At 37.6% G+C, this 22,388-nt stretch overlaps 1 protein-coding gene across 1 annotated transcript in view; it reads left to right on the forward strand.

Moving 5' to 3' along the window:
* The window catches only part of BTAF1 (B-TFIID TATA-box binding protein associated factor 1), a 121,713-nt gene extending 108,157 nt beyond the window's left edge, over positions 1-13,556 (forward strand). Inside the window, exons 34-38 of the mRNA XM_047073165.1 lie at positions 1,446-1,598; positions 7,151-7,362; positions 8,822-8,981; positions 9,360-9,530; positions 11,595-13,556. Of these exons, the coding sequence (XP_046929121.1) occupies positions 1,446-1,598; positions 7,151-7,362; positions 8,822-8,981; positions 9,360-9,530; positions 11,595-11,738 (840 nt within the window). The 3' untranslated portion in view covers positions 11,739-13,556. The remainder of the gene's footprint in view (positions 1-1,445; positions 1,599-7,150; positions 7,363-8,821; positions 8,982-9,359; positions 9,531-11,594) is intronic.
* Positions 13,557-22,388: the final 8,832 nt, after the last annotated feature.

Below are 22,388 nucleotides of genomic sequence, written 5' to 3' on the forward strand. Positions count from 1 at the left end.
AGAAGAGTACTAATTTATTTCCATAGTTATAATTAATAAGTAATTTAATACTAAAATATACAAAATGCAGTATTTTTTGTATATTGCCAGTAAAGAGTTTTAGAGAATATTTTGCTTTACATTAAAAAAAATATTGGAATGCCTGCTATAGGGCAATAACTTTTGTAAGCTCAGGGGTGGAAAAAGCAGTGGAAAAAACAGACTCCTTCCCTAGAGTATGGGGTTATGCAGTATAAGAGTTGGGTAGATTGGTTTCTAGTAGAGAGATCAGGGGCAGCCTCACTGAGAAGGTGACACCTAAGCAGAGATCTGAAGGAGGATTGAGGCATGCAGATACGTGGAGGGGAAGCGATTCCAGACAGAGGATACCAAAAGTACAGAAGTCATGAGACAGGTGCTGCCTCATGTGCTCAAGGGAATTGCAAATTAAAAAGATAAAGTGTCAGCTTAGGCTTTCTGTCCCTTTTGAAATATTCCACAATAGAACCCCCCCCCACTTCCCTTGCCACCAATAAATTAAATAATGTAACATTTTTAAGACAGAAGAGGGGTAAAGGGCTTATACCACTCCCAGTTTCTGTTACCGTGTCCAGACGTTTCTTGAGCCTTGTCAGTGGAGCTTTTTTGTTTTTCATTTTTTTTAATGTTTATTTATTTTTGAGAGAGAGCGAGAGCGAGCGAGCAGGGGAGGGGCAGAGAGAAGGAGACACAGAATCCAAAGCAGGCTCCAGGCTCTGAGCTGTCAGCACAGAGCCCAATGCAGGGCTCGAACTCACGAACTGTAAGATCATGACCTGAGCCGAAGTCGGGCACTCAAGTGACTGAGCCACCCAGTGCCCCTAGAGCTTTCCAATACAAAATTCAAAACCCAAATCATAAGCCAAGTAAAAGGCAAGAGAGAAAGAATGTGGCAAAATTAGAGAAAAGAAAGAAGGACCCTATAGGGTTCTGATTCTTAAACACAACCACTTGAAATAACCACCTTGCTGCGCCTTCTCCTCTCCCTGACTTGCTGAATTAGAATACTGTGTAGGGGAGAGATATGCAGATTTATAAGGTCCTCAAGAAATTTTTATACCCACTGAAGTTTGAGAAACCCTTAGGAAATCTTTAGGAAATGTTGCCTTATTCCAGAAGCATCTGTAAGCATTATCCCACTTTGGGCAGGAAAGAGGTCTTTCTGCCATGAGAAGTTCATTGTCTAGTGAGGGAGAGAGACACAAACTGTACAATTGATGCAATAAATGCTCTCATACGCTTCACACAAGAAGCACAGATGAAGGTGTCACAGATGAGACATTGAACTGATTCATGAAGAATGAGTAGGAGGAGCAAGAAGAGGATCAAGGGCATTTTCTATGGATAGAGTAGAAATAGGAAAAGTTACTAAGATGTAGACATTTGTGGTATGTATGGACTTGCATATACTTTTTCCCCCCTTAAAGGCATTACAGTACTTACGTAAACTGTGCAACCATCCAGCATTAGTCTTGACACCTCAACATCCAGAGTTCAAGAGTACTACTGAAAAACTGGCAATTCAGAATTCTTCTCTTCATGATATTCAACATGCCCCTAAACTCTCAGCTTTGAAACAAGTAAGTAGGTTTCATGAATGTTCGATGTGTGTTACACATTCTTGATCTGTAACACTGTATAAATATACTTTTCCAAAATAGTACTGATGTGTATACCATTTCTTTTATTTTTTAATTTGGTTCAATTTTTGGTACAGCTTTTTTTAGAAACTGTGGTAAATATGTGTAGTATAATATATACCATTACTTTCTTCTAACCCCTGGTAACCTCTAGTCCACTTTATATCTGTATGAATTTACCTGTTCTAAATATTTAATGTAAGTGGAATCATACAATATTTGTACTTTTGTGACTGGCTTATTTCACTTGGTTTTCTTTTTTTAGTTTATTTTTTTTGAGAGAGTGCGTGCCTGTACGTGCATGAACAGGGGAGGGGCAGAGAGAGAAGTAGAGAATCCCAAACAAGATCCACACTATCAGTGTAGAGCCTGATGCAGGGTTCATTCTCATAAACCATGAGATCATGACCTGAGCAGAAATCAAGAGTTAGACGCTTAGCTAACTGAGCCACCCAGGCACCCCTCAATTGGTTTTCAAGGTTCATTTGTGTTGTACCATGTATTAGTACTTCATTTTTATAGCTGAATAACATTCCATTATTATTATTATTATTATGTATATACCACATTTGTTTAGTTTTTTTTTTTTTTTTTTTTTTAGTTTGTTTTGAGAGAGAGAACACAAGTGGGGGAGGGATGGAGAGAAAGAGAAATAATCCCAAGTGGCAGAGTCCAGTGTGGGGCTTGAAATCATGAACTGTGAAATCATGACCTGAACCCAGATCAAGAGTTGGACACTTAACCAACTGAGCCACCCAGGCGTCCCAAATCTTGTCATGTGTTGATGGACACAATGGTTGTTTCCACCTTTTTGGCTATTGTGAATAATACTGCAGCGAATGTTGGCTTGTAAGTGTCAGTTTAAGCCCCTCTTTTTAGTTCTTTTGGATGAACTAAACCTAGGAGTGGAATTGCTGGATCATCTACCAATTCAGTGTTTAACTTTTTCAGGAACTGCCAGAATGTTTTCCACAATGGCTGTTCCATTTACATTTCCATCAGCAATGTGCCATGATTCCAATTTCTCCACATCCTAGCCAATGCGTACTTTACTATTTTTTTTATTGCAGCCATCCCAGTAGGTATGAAATGCTAGCTCATTGTTGAAAATGCCGTTTAACTTTGGATCATTTTTAAATTGTCTTTTGGTTGAATTTTAAGACGACTTTTTTTCTTTTTTTTTTTTTTAAGTTTATTTAATTATTTTGAGAGAGCGTGCATGAGCAGGGTAGGGACAGAGAGAAAGGGAGAGAACCCTAATAAGCAGGCTCCATGCTGTCAGCATGAAGCCCCACGTGGGGCTCAATCTCATGAACCATGAGGTCATGACCTGGGCCAAAATCAAGAGTTGGACACTCAACTGACTGAGCCACCCAGGTGCCCTTAAGAGTTCTTTTATATTCTAGGTATTAAGCCTTTATCAGATACATAGTTTTGCAAATATTTTCCCCCATTCTGTAGATTGTTATTTGACTTTCTTTAGTAATGTGTTCCATGGTTTCTGATGAGAAATCCAATGTTGATCTTATAGAGGATCCCCTTTACATGATGAATTCACTTTTTTTTCTTGCTGCTTTTCAGATTCTCTTTCAATAGTTTGATTATAATATTTGTCAATGTGTATCTCTGAGTTTTTTTGGGAGCTGCCTACTCTGCCATTTTCTTCATGTCGCTGTCTTAGTGTAGCTTTCAAAAACAGAATTTTTGAAAATTCTAAGATTTCAGAAATAAATATATCAGAAATAATTGGTTTTTAAAAGAACCAATTGCAAGCACCAAATGTTAAAACTAACACCATTTAGTTCTAACTAGTCTTAAAAATTAAGAGCTTACTAAAAAAAAAAAAATTAAGAGCTTACTGTAAAATGTGGACTTTAGTCATTGTTTTTGCTTTCTGTAGTTATTCTGGCCTAAATTTCATGAAGAATAACTAATAAATGAAGATTTTAGGTTTCACATGGGTTAGTATAGAAAATGTTATATAATGACATATATGACATCCAGGTATGTATCTTTATATCACTAAATGTAAAACTCTGGATTTTTATCATAAAATGATAGAATGAGTATTGCTTTTACATTGTCTGTAAATGGAATCATTTTCTTATTTGGCCAAACTAATTTTGTACATAAAATGTTCATGATTTTCTTAACATAGCTGATAAAGTTATAAGATATACTTAGTCAAGGAATCAGCTAATTAGATTTCCAAAATCATTTGCATTTCATCCACACTTTAGTTATATTATAGGCTTTAAATTATTTTTAGTTTATCTTTTTGCACATTTTTCTCTGCAGTTATTACTTAAACTGATCTCTCATTTTAGAAGCTTATTGTCACTCTGAAGCTGAAGTGTCTGGAATTAAGATGCTTAGGAACTGTACAACTTAGGCCCAGATTGTTTCTGGCCATACTTCTAAGACTTTTGTAGAATCCATCTTTTCCATTTTCTCAGTTCTTTTCAGCCATTCGGAACAAAAGTTCTATCTTAGGGGAGAGAAAACAAGCTTGCTTTCATCTAAAATATGTCTGTTCTCTGAATTAGGGGAGAAGTCTTATTTGCTTTTTAAAAATCTGGCACTAGAAATATAGAAACCTGTATATCAGCAAGTACTAGTCCCAGAATTATCTAATAATGCCAGAATTTTAAAATTTCAGGATACTGAAATGATGAACTCAAACTGTAGGTGAAATTTAACGGAGATAAGCAAAGTCAATTTTAAAAGACTTAGATACAGGGGCGCCTGGGTGGCGCAGTCGGTTAAGCGTCCGACTTCAGCCAGGTCACGATCTCGCGGTCCGTGAGTTCGAGCCCCGTGTCAGGCTCTGGGCTGATGGCTCAGAGCCTGGAGCCTGTTTCCGATTCTGTGTCTCCCTCTCTTTCTGCCCCTCCCCCGTTCATGCTCTGTCTCTCTCTGTCCCAAAAATAAATAAACGTTGAAAAAAAAAAATTTAAAAAAGACTTAGATACAGGGGCGCCTGGGTGGCTCAGCCAGTTCAGCATCTGACTGTGGCTCAGGACATGGTCTCACGGTTTGTGAGTGCAAGCCCCAGCAGCAGAGCCCGCTTGGAATCCTCTGTCTCCCTCTCTCTCTGCCCCTTCCCTGCTCGCACACGCACATGCAAAAATAATAAATAAAAACATCAATTGGCGAACATTTCACAGAATAAAGTTGAGTTTGATGGTAGGTTCACTGTAAACCTACTGTATGAATTAGTTGCCGGTAAATAAATCTTGTATGATCTTGGGTTGGATTAATAACAGTGGAATAATGGCCAAAATGAGGGCATCATAGATTCACTGTGTTTTATACCAGTCACACCAAATTTTGAGTATCATTTAGAGTTCTGGGCACTATAAGTGGAAGATCAAAAAAGAATCCAGAAACTGTTTTACCCCAGGGTTTACAAGCTATTCCTCACAAAATTTAGCCTGTGCTGAAGTTAGGGCAAGATAAAATTAAATTGCTCTCTAGGGAGGCAGCTGGCCTCTCAGATACCCATATCAAGTGGCTCTGGTAACCATTTTCTAGAGAATAGTAATCAACTCTTCAAGGCTGCAAACTAGATTTTGTCAGAATACTTGGAGTTCATCAGTCTTCTCAGGGCAAACTCAGGTTATAAGAGATTATTGGGAAAGCCAGAATGCCATTTCTGCTGCCAGACAAGAATATTTATGCCAAATGATATATCCATACATCCAGTAGGATAGCTACCTGGAAGAAGATACTAGGAAGATTGTATGGTAAGTGTGGACTTGGAGACAAAGTCTTAGGTGGACGTTCTTAAAGTGACTGGTTGTGAGGTTTGATGTTGCTGCCTAAGGGACTAAAGATAATTGAATGTGTGTGACACAGACATTCTGATAAATTCTCTTCAGAACTCCTCTTTTATAGAAACTATATAGAATGTTCCACTGATGATATCACATTTCTTTATACTGGGCACCACCTAGTTATACTCTCCTAAAACACCTCAGATTTTTAAAAATCAACTTAGCTTAAATAGTAATCTGATTACAGACTTAGGGGCAAGAGATAGAGGTAATTACATTTATCAGATTTCTTTATTCCATCTAGAGGAATTCCTTGGTAGTATACCATATGTATACTCTCTATCAAGGAGGGAGGAAAAGCTTAGGGCAGTCTAATTAAAATTTACAATTTAAGGGCTGCAAAGGTAGAAGAGAAAGAACATTTGTTCTTCCCCTAGGATCAAATTATGACAACACTTAAAACAATGACAGTACATAGGAAGTGTTGCGTACCAGTTAAGCTCATTAGAAACTCAACGCCCAAAGCTTTTATTGGATCTGATCCTGTAGACTCCCTCTGCCTAGTATGTACCAAAATTCTAGACTCCCAGAAAGAAAGCAGGTCTCAGCATAATCCTATTGTTTGCATAACAGTTTAAGCACAGTAGCCACCCTTATCAGGTAGAAAACAATGGGCAGACTCTCAAAACGCAAGTTTCAAGACTTCTGTCAGCCAAGGACAGACCTTGTAAGCTGGGCTTTCTAAGAAAAGCTTTTCCAGTCTGTTATAACTTTTTTTCTGCATAATATTCTGAGAGTTTTACCTGGAACTTGGGAGTTTGCTTGGATTTTGGTTATCTTTCCCGTTTGAGCTTTTGGTTTTCTAAGTAACCTTCATTAGTAGAAAGGAGAAAGCATCCTGCGTTGAGGTCTTACATTTTGGGCAGAATTCACTATCTTAAGGTCCTTAGGGATGAAGATTAATACTAGGCATTTTAGTTTCACAAACAGATACAAACATTGTTCTCTTGGATTTTGTTCATTTAGTTCTTTTTCTTTTTTTTTTTAAGTTTATTTTTGAGAGAGAGTACACACGAGTGGGGGAGGGGCAGGGAGAGAGAATCCAAAGCTGCCAGCACAGAGCCCAATGCAGGGCTCAGACTCACAAACAGTGAGATCAAGACCTGAGCCATATTCCCAAGTCAGATGCTTAACCGGCTGAGCCACCCAGGCACATTTATTTATTGTAGCTGCTATGTGCCAGGCACTGAACAATTTAAGTAGGCAGGAAGTACAAAAGATCTATAGCAGCATGGTTCTTGCTGTTAAAGATCTTGGTTGATAATTCTTTTTTGTAATTTTGATTTCGGCCAGATTTAGCTGCATTGTTTTCTTTATACTCTGTTCTTTTATAACTTTTCATGAACTGTTTTGCTTAAGGATCATCTTTTTCAGTAAACATTTATTGAGACTCTAGTGAGCCTCAAGTAACTCAGGAAGGGGGAGAAGGACCTGTTAGAGAATCTCCTGAAGAGGTAACCAGGAGATTCTAAGCCTGAGCACCTCAAAACTAGTTCCAGAGGCTTCAGGATGACAGATTACAGCTCAGAGTGCTAATGTGCTTTCCAGGTGACAGATAAGTTTAACCTTTTCTTAGCATAAGGGGAAGTATTTGTCACAGTGAGATTGATTATACTTTATTAAACACCTATATAACAACTGATTCTTTTTTTCAAGTTGCTGTTGGACTGTGGTTTGGGAAATGGCAGCACTTCAGAGAGCGGCACAGAGTCTGTTGTGGCCCAGCACAGGATACTGATCTTCTGTCAGCTTAAAAGCATGCTTGATATAGTAGAACATGATCTTCTCAAACCTCACTTACCCTCTGTCACTTATCTGAGATTAGATGGCAGCATACCTCCTGGTCAGAGGCATTCCATTGTTTCACGGTAAGTGGCTTCTAAAACTCTTAGAAATCAAGCTATAGTCAGTTATCACTGATAGAGAAGTTTGCCTCATGAAACATTGTTTGGCTAAATATCTGCACATGTGTTTTGTTACTGTATAATTCAGCCCAACTAAATCATTTTTAAAATTTAGAACTCCAAAAATATAATTGAATAGTTTTAGTTTTTAAAAAAAAAAAAAAGTGTGACAGTGTTAGGGAGGCACTATGAAGGGCTTGGAAGAAATTTAAGGCATCAACAAAAAGTAGAGACAACTACTTTCCCCCCTCACCTTTTTTCGGGAGTTAGGGTAGGAAGAAGCAAACAGATGGCTTAGCTAAGATCTCTGACTGATCCCTGTGTGTGTCTCTGCCGAGAACAAGTTGGAAGCTGGCCCAGGTAGGAAGCCGAATTGGTGAGTGTGGTATTTCTTTTATTTTTTTAAGTAGGCTCCACATCCGGCGTGGAGCCCAACACGGGGTTCAAGCTCAACAACCCTGAGATCAAGACCTGAGCTGAGATCAGGAGTCAGATGCTTAGCCACCTGAGACACTCAGTCACCTCCAGTGTGGTGTTTAAGTGTAGTTTGCATTCTGTGCTTTAGAAACCTCAGGGGTTGGGTTTTTAAATGCAGATTCCTAGGTTCTGTCCCAGACCTGCTGACTTCTAAGAGTGAGCATTTTTTCGTGAGCATCCTTGAGAGATTGTTAGGCACAGTAGTATTAGAAACTTACAAAGGGACTTTGGAGGTAGGCAGACCCAGCTTTGACTCCTGACTCTAGACATGTTCTGTTGGTCCTATTTATCAAAAATAAGGACAGTAATAATATCTTTATACAGCTTTTTAAACAAATACCATAATGTATATAAAGTCTAAAGCCCCACCTTTTGATTCATAGTGAGAATGTAATAAGTGGTAGCTTGGCAATAATGTTAGGTAATAATGTTTCTAGAAGCTATTAGATGTCAAAACACAATTGTAGCAAGCACCTCATTCTCTAATTTTCCTGACTGATCTAGCCTTTTCCCCAATTCTTCTCTTCTGTCTCCACATGTTAAAGGTTCATAGTTGGGTTTTGTCTTCATTAGTGTTTAATTACATTTTTGCAATTTACTCTTTATCTGGCATCCTAAAACACAACCCAGACTTATTTCTGTTTGTGAAATATCTGAAATGTTCTAGAATATATTCTTTCTACTGTTGAAGGTGTTATGTATATTTTAAAAAAATGTCCACATCATATATTTTTAACTAAGCTTTATGCCCAGTGTGGGGTTTGAACTCAAAACCCTGAGATCAAGAGTTGCATGCTCTGCCAACTGAGCCAGGCAGGTGCACCTTTATCATAGATTTTGAAAGCAGTGTTCTCATTTGTGCTATTTAATTGTTATTTAACAGTCCAGTTTGTTATAGAAACCTTAGAAATGTATTAATTTTATTTTTTAATATCTATACTTTTAGGTTTAACAATGATCCATCCATAGATGTTCTTTTACTTACAACTCATGTTGGTGGCCTAGGGCTTAACTTAACTGGCGCTGACACGGTAGTATTTGTGGAGCACGACTGGAATCCTATGCGTGATCTACAAGCCATGGACCGGGCCCATCGCATTGGGCAGGTAAAAAGTCATCACTGACCAGTGTTCACTTCTGCACTGGGAAAAATAACCCATCCCAAAAAAGACAGGGAGCCTTGATTTAAGTTCCTTCTCTGACGCTGAGTGTTGTGACCTTAGGCAAGTCGCCTAATACTGTGCCATCACTTCCTCATGCATTAAATAAGGTACTTGTGCTGAGGAAACCTTGGATACTGTCCATTCCTAATATTCTCTGTAAAATGGTAAGATTTGAAGCTCATTAAGCCAGGTAAAGAAAGAAAACCCAACCCTAATTAGATACAAGTACTTAGTTAAGGTATGCAAGCCCCCTGACTTGGTGAACCTCAAAGTTTATCAGTTTATTTGTGCTGCAGCTGCTTAACTTCTTTTTTCATTCAGAAACGTGTGGTTAACGTATACCGATTGATAACCAGAGGAACGTTGGAAGAGAAAATAATGGGTTTGCAAAAATTTAAGATGAACATCGCGAATACTGTGATTAGCCAGGAGAATTCTAGTTTGCAGAGTATGGGGACAGATCAACTTCTTGATCTGTTTACTCTTGATAAGGTAAAGAACTTATACAAACTTATACAATTTGCTTTATCTTTAAGGTGTTCACAAACTTCTGGGACTGCCTGGTGAATGTATTAGAGTGAGTGGCAAAAGGCATTCACTTTAGTATTAAGTAGGCAACCCTTTGAGGGGATTTTTGATGTCCAGATAAAATTCTTCAGGATACTAAGGGATGTTTGAAGTTTGGACTTCCTGATGGCCATCTTTAGTGTTTTGCCTCAAGGTTTTTTTTTTTTAGCCCTTTCCTGCTAAAAGACAACTATCACTGGAGTCAGCTAGACCTGGGTCTGTGTTTTTTGCCCTGCCTCTGATTAACTAGTGACCTTAGGCAAATTAACTTCTTCCCTCAGAGACATCTTTGCTCTTGGGAGGATAAAAATGTCTGTATCACTGCATGGTTGTGAAGGGAAAATGAAATGGTATATGTAAGCACTTAGAAAGGGTACCTAGTAGAGATTCTCAAAAATCATAGATAGCCATTATTGTTACTGTGGATGATGGAACTAATACATTGGATAACAATCCATAATCAAAGGATGCAGCAGCCAGAAGTATTATTCAGTCTAATAATGTAGAACTTAATAGGATTGGATTTAAAGTCCTGCATAGGTTCAGGAAGTCAAATGTACACACAGTATAAATTATGGTGAGAAGTGGCCTTATATAATCAAACTAGCTTTAATAACAGAATTGTAATGTTCAAATATGAAAGAAAGTAGTTCCATTACAGCTCACATTTAGAATATTATGTCTGGTGCTAGGTGCTACATTTTATTTATTTTTTTTTAATTTTTTTTTTTTCAACGTTTATTTATTTTTGGGACAGAGAGAGACAGAGCATGAACGGGGGAGGGGCAGAGAGAGAGGGAGACACAGAATCGGAAACAGGCTCCAGGCTCTGAGCCATCAGCCCAGAGCCAGACGCGGGGCTCGAACTCACAGACCGCGAGATCGTGACCTGGCTGAAGTCGGACGCTTAACCGACTGTGCCACCCAGGCGCCCCTAGGTGCTACATTTTAAACAGTAATTAATTAAGTCCTCAAGAGATAGCCAGATGGAGGCAGGTTCTTCAGTCATGTCATATAAGTAAGGTTGAACAAGATATGTATAACCTAGAAAAGAGAAGGCTCAAAGAAACCTAGATTGCTATTTTTTTTTAATGTTTGCTTATTTTTGAGAGAGTTGGAGAGGGTCAGAGAGAAAGGGAGACAGAGGATCCAAAGCAGTCTCTGCGCTATCAATGCAGGGCTCGAACTCACCAACAGTGAGATTATGACCTGAGCCCAAGTCAGACAGTTAACTGACTGAGTCCCCCGGGTGCCCCTGGATTGCTATTTTCAAATAGTTTTTATTCTGTTTGAAAGAATATTCTTATGGGTGACTTTCAGCGAGCAGAACTGTGCTTAGCGGATGTTCTAGGGAAGCAAAAGCTATTACCATAAAGGATCCTATTGTGACATTTGGCAAAATTTGAACATGGACTATATCACATAGGTGTTAAGTTCCCTTAATTTGATCATTATACTTTGGTTATGTCAGAGAACATCCTTATTCTTAAAAAAATACAGGTTGATTTTGGGGCACCTGGGTGGCTCAGTTGGTTAAGTATCTGACTTTGGCTCAGGTCATGATCTTGCAGTTCTTGAGTTTGAGCCCCACGTCAGGCTCTATGCTGACAGCTCAGAGTCTGGAGCCAGCTTCAGATTCTGTATCTCCCTCTCTCTCTCAAAAATAAATTAACATTAAAAAAAAAAAAAAGAATACAGGCTAAATCCTATCTAGGGATAAAAAGGCATAATATCCACAACTTAAATGCTGATAATTTATATATTTAATATATACATATACAATTAATGAGGTCTTTGGAATGTTCTTACAATTCTTCTATAATCTTGAAATTCTTCCTAAATAAAAAGCTTAAAATAAAATTGTTAGGAGGTCATGAACTTGCACATTGCTTGAAGTGTTTAATTCTAATGAATGAGTGCAATGTTAGGAACTATAATTTCTGAAGTTAATAATCTTTCACTTTATCTTTCTGCCAATTTTTTTTTAAGGATGGCAAAGCAGAAAAGGCTGACACCTCTACTTCCGGAAAAGCAAGTATGAAATCAGTCCTTGAAAACCTGAGTGATCTTTGGGATCAAGAGCAATATGATTCAGAGTACAGCCTGGAAAATTTTATGCATTCTCTCAAGTAACTATCAAATATTGTAAATGCAATTGCTGCTAGTTCAGTTACATTTCTGCTGATATTCAGCAAATTTCAAAGTTTATGGTGAACTTTTAGCTCAATGTGTAAATAGATCTGAAGAATATTCAGCATAACGCTGGTTCTTGTTTCACTGGGGGGAACAAGTTATTCTCAAATATTTGCACTGTATTAAATTTAAATGTTAATGTGAAATGGTTTAAATTTTACGTGCTGAATAGCTGCAGAGCAGAGGAACCAAACCAGGTTTACATGTGCTACCATGAGGTGTTCTTACTGGGAACGAGCCTCCTGTCTTTACATAGTCCCTTTGTGCAGGATAATATCCATGAGTACTTTAGTGTTCATGTACATTTTTTCTTTTAAATATAACTTGTTTTTATAAATGATTAAAAATAGGGCTTTTTTTTTGTATAAAAGCCTTAATGAGCCATAATTTTAAGAATAATGACTACAATATTGGTCACTCTTGGAACATGAAAATCTTAGACAATGAATTGAACCTGGCCCTTGGTGGAAACCTTTATATATTTAATGCAGATGCATAGTGTTTTTCAAATCTTTAACATCATTTTGTCAACTTTTAAAATATATCAACTATTCTAAATACAGGTAATGGTCTATTTAAGGCTATCATAACATCCTATTAAGAGGGTGTTTTTTAATTTATCTAATGGCTAGGATATAGCCCGATTCAGAGAACATATGTACTCAATAGGTTTCAATCATATATATATATATATAATATATTTTTTGTAACTATGAACATATACAGTTTTCCAGAAGTAGATTTTACACTGTTTAGAATTCCAAACCTATGGTGAAAAGACTGTTTATCGTACTAATGCATGACTGAAGCATAAAAGGGAGAAGTAAATCCTTTATATACACAAACATACATAAATACACATATCTATATGCACAGATGTACCTATCCTGCATCCTACAAGGTGCTTGGTATTGGCACTAAAATCATGTAGATATAATGGGCAGCAATAATAATTGGGCATGAAGCTGATTAGTGTTAGAAAAGTGAGCCTCAATGGTGAGGGTGGGTATATGTGTATAGATATGCATGTATGTGTATGTATATAATTTTATAAATTTCACACATAAATTAATACATGCCTGTGTGCATATATATGTATGGGATATATTTGTATATACATGTACAGGTAATAAACATCCCCAAGGTTTGTGGCTGGCCATACACATAGGCATCGGTTTATAAACCATCAGACCTCAGCTGTAAAATAACAACTTTTTTGTTTAAAATCATTAAAGTTATACTGTTCTGCAGCATTTAGACATGGACATTTGTCACATTTCAGTAGCTTTGACAACCATACTATAACATTAAATCTAGCATTCCATGGAGAATAAAAAATAAGATTGAAACTGTAAAATATATGCACTGTGTGTTATTTGTAGGAAATATCACTAGAAGATACTAGTTCACATATAAAAGTTTTAAAAATCTCAACACTTTCCTTACTAAATGGTTATTTCTCCATTGTTTAGGATTTAAATTCAGATTGTAGAAGAGCAAGAGGAAACTCTTATCTAGAACATCCATTGTACCTAGCACTGGGTAGCTTGAACAAGTCTACCTGAGTTTAATTTTTATTATTATTTGCTGTTTCCATAAGCCAGCTATTTAACATAGCTCATAGTAACTGATGTTTTCTAAGACTACATAGGCAGCAATATATAGACAGGAAGGGGCACACCATAAAAGTTAAAGGTCTTTTTCCAGTTTGAAAGGTCAGATAGGCTGGAAGTTAGAATTATATTTTGTTTTGTTTTGGTCATTTTCATCTCAGAGTTTTTTTAAGTTTATTTGAGAGAGCAAGGTGTGAGTGGAAGAGGGGCAGAGAGAGAGAGGATCCCAAGGAAGGCTCCACACTGTCAGTGCAGAGCCCAATGCAGGGCTCCATCTCAGGAACCAAGAGATCATGACCCAAGCGAAGATCAAGAGTCAGATGATTAACCGACTAAGCCACCCAGGTACCCCAAGAGTAAAATGTTTCTAGAAGCCCAGGCAGGAAAATGATAAATGATTGTCTCTCAGTGGAAAAAGAAGGGTCGGAGGTCAGAGGAAGACTTAGTGTGACTATAACATTAAAAAAATAACCATTTGAATTAAAATTAAATCATACATTCCAGCTTTCCAAATAAAAACACAAACAGGTAAGAAGTGTTTTCAATCAAGTGATCCATTTACAGTCACAGTAGTATAGCTGAAGAGTAATGGATACATAGGGAAAACTGAACTGAGTAGTGAGTGATTAAAGATTTTTACAGCTGTTAATTTTGTGGAGTTATAAGGATGTGGTAGTTAACATTTTTTTAAAAGTGTGCATGTGGGAACAAAAGCATAAAAGAATGTTAATATTTTAAGCTAATGGGTTCATGGATAGCCATTGTACTAGTTCCCTTTTTGTGTCTATTTTTAACTTGAAATTTTTGATAATTATCAGTCATCAGTTTTTCCTTTATGAAAAGCTTACATTTTTAGCACTAAAGAAACATTAAAATTCGGGGTTCTGGATATAATTTTTGTTTACGTATCCACAAAAATTTCTCCAAAAATTATTCTAGTCTTTCAACAAGAGCCTATAATGTAACAAGAGTGAAAGTCTCTGATGTTGAGACTGAATGAACCAGTAAAGTATAGCCTTATTCCTTCTGGATTGTCATATAAGCTTATTCAAAAGTAAACACTTCTAATAACACCACATATATATATATATATATATATATATATAAGTTTTATAAAATATTCTAAAAAGTGAAGCTGTTTGAGAACACAACCACTTAGAGGCAAAAGTGGTGTAACTATAAGAGTGTAATAGAAATTATAGAAAAGCAGCTACTGTTCCATTACATATCGGTTACAGATATTTAATCCTAATTGTATATGTCCTAATTAAGGATAGACCTCAATTTCCTAGAATACACACTGGCATTGGTGTAATCTAAAGTGAAATTGATTGCAGGAACATCTATTATCAAGTGCCCAAGCACTCCATGTCAATCTATAAAGCAAAAAGTTGAGTTCTGCCAGTTAATACAAAATGTTTGCTATTCACACAAATCAGTGTTAGTCCTCATCTCTAAGATGACAAAAATTGCCTCCTACTTCAAGAAAGACTTCCTATAGAAATTAAAACCACAATAAGATACCACCTCACACCAGTCAGAATGACTAACAACTCCGGCAACAACAGATGCTGGAGAGGATGCGGAGAAAGAGGATCTCTTTTGCATTGTTGGTGGGAATGCGAGCTGGTGCAGCCACTCTGGAAAACAGTATGCAGGTTCCTCAAAAAACTAAAAATACAACTACCCTACAACCCAGCAATTGTACTACTGGGTATTTATCCAAGGGATACAGGTATGCTGTTTCGAAGGGGCACATGCACCCCCATGTTTATAGCAGCACTATCAACAATAGCCAGAGTATGGAAAGAGCCCAAATGTCCTCTGATGGATGAATGGATAAAGAAGATGTGGTGTATGTGTATATATACACCTTGCCATTCGCAACTCCGTGGATGGAACTAGAGGGTATTATGCTAAGTGAAATTAGCCAGAGAAAGACAAATGTCCTATGACTTCACACATATGAGGAATTTAAGATACAAAACAGATGAACATAAGGGAAGGGAAGCAAAAATAATAAAAACAAGGAGGGGGACAAACAGAAGAGACTCTTAAATACAGAGAATAAACTGAGGGTTGCTGGTGACAGCTCAGAGCCTGGAGCCTGCTTCAGATTCTGTGCCTCCCTCCCTCCCTCTCTCTCTCTCCCTCCCCCCACTCATACTGTCTCTCAAAAATGCAGATTTTTTTAAATATTAAAAAAAAAATGTAATGAGATCCTCAGACTGAAAAGTTTGACAATTACTGCTATGTGGCATATCTAAAGTTAAGAAATGTAAAATTCTGGAAACAATTTCAATTAAGGCCAATTAAAATATATGGGCACCTAAGTGGCTCATTTTGTTGAGCATCCAACTTTGGCTCATAATCTCATGGTTTGTGGGTTCGAGCTCCACGATGGGCTCTGTGCTGGCAGTGTGGAGCCTGCTTTGGATTCTCTGTCTCTCCGTCTGTCTGCCCCTTCCCCACTCATACTTTCAAAAAAATAAGCCTGAAAAAAAATTTTTATCATTCCATGCACAAGAGAGGAGCAGAGAGGGGACACAGGATCCAAAGCGGCCTCTGTGCTGATAGTATAGAGCCCAACATGGGGCTCAAACTCAGGAACCATGAGACCATGACCTGAGCCAAAGTCGAATGCTTAAATGACTGGCCACCCAGGTGCTCCCCCACCCCCAATTTTTTTTTTTGAGACTAATCTTGGGGCACCTGGGTGGCTCAGTTGGTTAGGTGTCTGACTTCAGCTCAGGTCATGATCTCGTGGTCCGTGGGTTCAAGCCCCATGTCGGGCTCTGTGCTGACAGCTTGGAGCCTAGAGCTTGCTTCATGTTCTGTGTCTCCCTCTCTCTCTGACCCTTCCTAGCTCATGCTCTGGCTCTCCAAAAAAAAACAAAAAACAAAAACCGACTAATCTTAACAACCATAAAGTAATATGATTAATATAAAAAGGGCAAATTTGAAAAAGATCCAATAAATGAAAAATAGTTACTGCAGCACCTGGATGGCTCAGTCGGAAGCACATATGACTCTTGACTTCAGGGTTGAGAATTCGAACCCCACGTTGGGTGTAGAGATTACTTGATATTTTGTTTTTAGTGTTTATTTTTGAGAGAGAGCATGAGCGGGGCAGAGAGGGAGACACAGAATCCAAAGCAGGGTTCAGGCTCCAAGGTGTCAGCACAGAGCCTGATGCAGGGCTCAGACTCATGAACTGTAAGATCATGACCTGAGCTGAAGTCGAACACTTAACTGACTGAGCCACCCAGGCACCCCAAAATCAAGTCTTTAAAAAAATTTTTGATAGTTTTCAAAGCAGATATGACACAACTGGACAGAGACTGAACTGGGAGATTGATCTTACAAAATCACATACAATGCGATACTGAAATGAATAGAAAATATGAAAAAGCATCCTGGGAAATGGAAAGAAAGCATCTAATAGGTCTAGAAGGAAAGGGACATTATGAGAAACAAGTCACCTTTGACCTATGTCTGTTTCTTGCACTAATGGATTGATGCATCTAATCCATCAGCAAGTTTTACCATTTCTAGCTCTAAGATATATTCCAAATCTGTTCACCTTTCTCTACTACTACTCCTGTGGTTCCCATCATTTTGACTCTTGAATGACTGTATTTTAACTAGTCTTCCCAGCTTGCCAAATTCTCCAGCAGCTTCTTGACCACTCAGACTGTGAACTTATCACAGTCTACCAGCCTTATAGGTTCTGGCCCCTACCCATCTCTTTCTCTAGTTGTATCCCACCATCTTTTACCCCAGTCCAGTAAATCTGTCCTTCTGCCTGTACCTCAACATAAAACCCAATTTGTTTCCATCTCGATTTGGTTCTTGCACAGCAATGATGTAATGGGAAGATCTAGAAGACTAAAAAGGGAGGAAATTTGGGAGAGAACAAGAGTAGGAAATCAAGAATTGTCTTTTGATCATTAAATTTGAGATTTATTATGTATCAAAGTAGAGATGTTGAATAAGCAGGTAATTATAGGAGTCTAGAGCCCAAAAGAAAGGTCAAGACTAGAAACAAATTTGGAAGATAATATTTGAAGGTATGAGGAGGTTATTTATATAATGAAATACTATACAGCACTGAAAAATCAATGTGTAAGGAAACATGGATAAGTCTCCAAGAGAGTGATAAAATGTGTAGTTTGAATCCATTTATATAAAGACTCAAAACAGGCAAAAATTAAACACTGTTTGGGGAAATACAAATCACCTATATGGTTATCTCACATTTGAAAAACAGAAAATTTGAGGTGCCTGTGTGGCTCAGTTGGGTCATGATCTCACTGTTCATGAGTTCGAGGCCTGCGTCAGGCTCTGGGTTGATGGCATGGAGCCTGCTTGGGATTCTCTTTTGCTCTCAAAATAAACTTTATTTTAAAATAGAAAATTAAATGGCAGTCATCTGCACATCATTTGTTATTTTCTACTCTGTACCATACACAATGGGAGAAGCTCAAAGACCATTGAGGAGGGAGGATACCAAAGTCAGCAGCCAGTATAGCTACATTAATTTCAGAAAACATAGCCTTTGGGGGGCACCAGGGTGGCTCAGTCAGTTAATCCACCAACTGATTTGGCTCAGGTCATGATCTCACAGTTAATGAGTTTGAGCCCCACATCAGGCCCTGCACTGATGGCAAAGAGTCTGCTTCAGATTCTCTTTCCCTCTCTCTCTCTCTCCCACCCCCTTGCTTGTGCTGTCTCACTCAAAATAAATAAAAAATTTTTTGGTTAAAAAAAAGGTAGCCTTCAAAGCAAATGATATTATTTGCAATAAAGGAGTAGCTCATAATGAGATTCAGCTAACCTGTTAGAACAACTCCAAACTGATAACCTCAAAATCCATAATGCAAAAACAGACAAAACTAAAAAAAATATGGACAACTCCAAGGTCACAGGATTTTAACACCCTCCTTCAGTAGAGCAAGCAGATTTAATACAATTAACAAACGTGACTTGATTGACACATACAGAAAGGTATCTACACAACAATGGCAGAATACATTGTTTGGAAGCTTATGAGGAACATTTACCAAACTGACCATATGCTGAACCATAATGCAAGTCCTGGCCAGTTTCAAGAAATCACACATTGTATCTACTTCCTCCACGAGAGTGGCATAAAGATAGATCAAAGATATACTAGTGCAATGAGGCCATAAAAGGAAAGCATACAGATTAGAAACTAAAACTATTTACAATCATCATCTATTAATAAAATTCCAGAGAATCTAAAAAAACAAACAAAAACTACTAGAAGTAAAAGACTTTACCAAGTTCACAGGATACAAGGTCAATATACAAAAATTTATATGCTAGCCATATAAAATTAAAAATTGTAAACAGATTATATATAATAGCACCAAAACCCATAAAATAGATCTGTTTTAAAAAATTTGTAAAAAAAATAATCTGTGTGCTGAAAACTACAAAATGCTGATAAAAAAAACAAAAAGACCTTGAAAACTGGAGATACACCATTTACATGGATTGAAAACTCAATATTGTTGAGGATATTTTGTAGATATTTGCAGGATATTTTGTAGAAATCAATAAACAGATTTTAAAATTCTATGGAAAGGCAAAAGAACCAGAGTAATAAAAAACTATAAAAAGAACAGTTGAACACTTACATTGCCAGATTTTAAAGCTTATTATAAATGTGTAGTAATCAAGAGAGTGTAGTATTGGCATTAAAGATAGATCAATGGAACAGAATTGATTGCCTAGAAATATACTCACACTTTATACAGTCAATTGATTTTCTACAAATGTGCCAAGGCAATTCAATGGAGAAAGATCCATCTTTTCAAAAAGTGGATATCCCTATGCTTAAAAAAAGACCCAACAACCCCATACATACCTTATATCTTATGAAAAATTTAATTCAAAATTAATCATGTACATGGATAAACCAAAAACTATAATTCTTAAGAGGAAACATCAGAAAATTTCTCTGATGTTGCACTGGGCAACAGATTTTATAGATATGATACCAAAAACATGACTCATTGAAGAAAAAATTGTAAATTACACTTTTTAAAAAAATCAAGAACTTCCACTATTTGAAAAACACTTCAGAAAGAAGAGGCAAAGAGAAAGTATTTCCAAATCACACCCTATAAAAGGCTTATATCTTGAATGTATCAAGAATATATAATGAGCTCCCCAAACTCAGTAAGCAACCCAAGTTTTTGCTGTTTTTATTTTTTTTGTTTGTCTTGAGCATGAGTGGCGGTGGGGTAGAGAGAGAGAGGGAGAGAATTTCAAGTAGGCTCCATGCTGCCAGCACAGAGCCCATCGTGGAGGGCTCGAACTCATGAAACTGGGAGATCATGACCTGAGCTGAAACCAAGAGTCAAACGCTTAACTGACTGAGCCGCCCAGGCACCCCTGTTTTTGTTTTTTTTTAAGTAATCCCTGCACCTAACTTAGGACTTGAACTCATTACCCCAAAATCAAGAGTCACAGTCTCTAACAACTAAGCCAGCCAGGCACCCCTAAACAATCCAATTTAAAAACAAGCAAAGATTGGAACAGAACATCACCAAAGAAGATCTATGGAAGGCAATAAGCACATGAAAAGACAGGTGGCACCTTTTCCAGTAGTGTAGTGGTATGTGTCACCACCATTACACACCTATGAGAATAGGTCAAAATTTTTAAAACTGACAATTCAAACTGTTGACAAAGAGGCAGAGCAGCTGGAACTCTTGTAAACTGCTGTTTGGCATGCAAAATGGTATAGCCACTTTGTAATACAGTTTGGCAGTTTCTTATAAAGTTAAGTGTACACTTATCAGATGACCCACCAATCCCATTCTCCAGAATTTACACAAGTGTAATAAAAACACGTTCACATAGGGGCGCCTGGGTGGCGCAGTCGGTTAAGCGTCCGACTTCAGCCAGGTCACGATCTCGCGGTCCGTGAGTTCGAGCCCCGCGTCAGGCTCTGGGCTGATGGCTCAGAGCCTGGAGCCTGTTTCTGATTCTGTGTCTCCCTCTCTCTCTGTCCCTCCCCCGTTCATGCTCTGTCTCTCTCTGTCCCAAAAATAAATAAACGTTGAAAAAAAAAAATTAAAAAAAAAAAAAAACACGTTCACATAAAAACCTGTATACAAATGTCTATAGCAACATTATTCATAATAGGCAAACAATACAAACAACCCAAACATGCGTTAACTGACAAACAGAAAACAAAATGTGGCATATCCATATAATGGACTATTTGGCCACAAAAATTAATGGAGTACTGATTCATGCTACAACATGCATGAACCTTGAAAACATTATGCTGCATCAAAGACATCACAGAAGACCACATATTATATGATTCTATTCATATGGAATCTGTAGAGGTAGAAAACTAATGATTACTTAAGGTTAGGAGGGTGGTATAGGTGGGTGATAGGTAATTTGAGGTGATGAAAATGTTCTAAAACTGGCTGTAGTGATGGTTGCATTCATCTGAATATATAAAAAAATAGTGAATTATACACTTAAACAAGGGTGAACTGTATGGTGTATGAATTATATCTCAATAATTATCTGTTGAACAAAAAAAGAGTTTCTAGGGAAATCCAAAGAGGAAAGACAAAAAGACACTAGAGGAAATTGAAGGCCCCAACATCCACACTACAGCAAACATTAGAACCTAACTCAGCCTAAAACATAAAATCTACACTAAAGGCCCACCAACAATACATCATGTCCAACTTTTAACAAAAAAAAATTACAAAACATGCTAAGGCAAGAAAGACACAACATGAAGAGACAAAGCAAACAACACTACCAAACTCATATGATGAAGATTTTGGAATCATCAGAAATTTAAAATGACTATGATTAACGTGCCACCAGCTTTAATGGAACAAGTGAAAAACATACAAGAACAGATGAATAATACAAAACCAAGAAACTAAAACAAGAATTAAAAGGAAATGCTAAAACTCAAAGCACTAGCAGAAATGAAAATACCTTTGATGGGCTCATCAACAGACTTGACACTGAGTCAGTAAACGAAGATATGTCCATAGAAACTTCACAAACAGAAATGCAAAGAGAAAAAAAAGCAACACTCAAGAATCAAAGGACAATTACAAACAGTGTACCATATGCATAATGCGATGTCAGGAGAAGAGAGAGAAAGCAAAAGAAATATTTTAAGTAATAATGACTGAGAATGTTTTAAAATTGATGCCAGGAAGCAAACAACAGATCCAGGAAGCTCAGAGAACAGCAAGCAGAACAAATACCAAAAAAATTTATACCTAAGCCTATCATATTTAAACTGCAGAAAGCCAAAGGCAAAAATTTTTGAAACAAGTCCAAGTGGGAAAACTCCTTACTTATACAGGAAAATGATAAAAATTCATCAGACTTTTCTTCACAAACCATGCAAGCAAGAAATGGGTGGAGTGAAATATGTAAAGTGGTGAAAGTAAATAAACCCCACCAACCTACAATTCTGTAACAAGCAAAATTAACCTTTAAAAGTGAAGGAGAGGGGCACTGGGGTGGCTCAGTCGGTTAAATGGCCGACTTGCTCAGGTCATGATTTTGCAGTTCGTGGGTTCGAGCCCTGTGTCAGGCTCTGTGCTGACAGGTCAGAGCCTGGAGACTGCTTCAGATTCTGTCTCTCTCTCTCTCTCTCTGTCTCTCTCTCTCTCTCTCTCTGTGCTCCTCCCCCACTTGTGCTCTGTCTCTGTCTCTCAAAAATTGAATAAACATTTAAAAAAAATTTTTTTAAGTGAAGGAGAAATAGGGACACCTAGGTGGCTCAGTTGATTTAGTGTCTGACCAGCTCAGGTCATCATCTCACTGTTGATGTGTCTGAGCTCTGCATTGGGCTCTGTGCTGACAGAGCCTTCTTCGGATCTTCTGTCTCCCTCTCTCTGCCCCCTCCCCAGCTTGTGCTCTTTCTCTCTCTCTCTCTCTCAAAAATAAA

The sequence above is a fragment of the Lynx rufus genome, unplaced genomic scaffold, assembly GCF_022079265.1.
Source record: "Lynx rufus isolate CCGP_SWC_20201006 ecotype Redwood Valley unplaced genomic scaffold, mLynRuf1.p SCAF_11, whole genome shotgun sequence".
Classification (NCBI taxonomy): domain Eukaryota; kingdom Metazoa; phylum Chordata; class Mammalia; order Carnivora; family Felidae; genus Lynx; species Lynx rufus.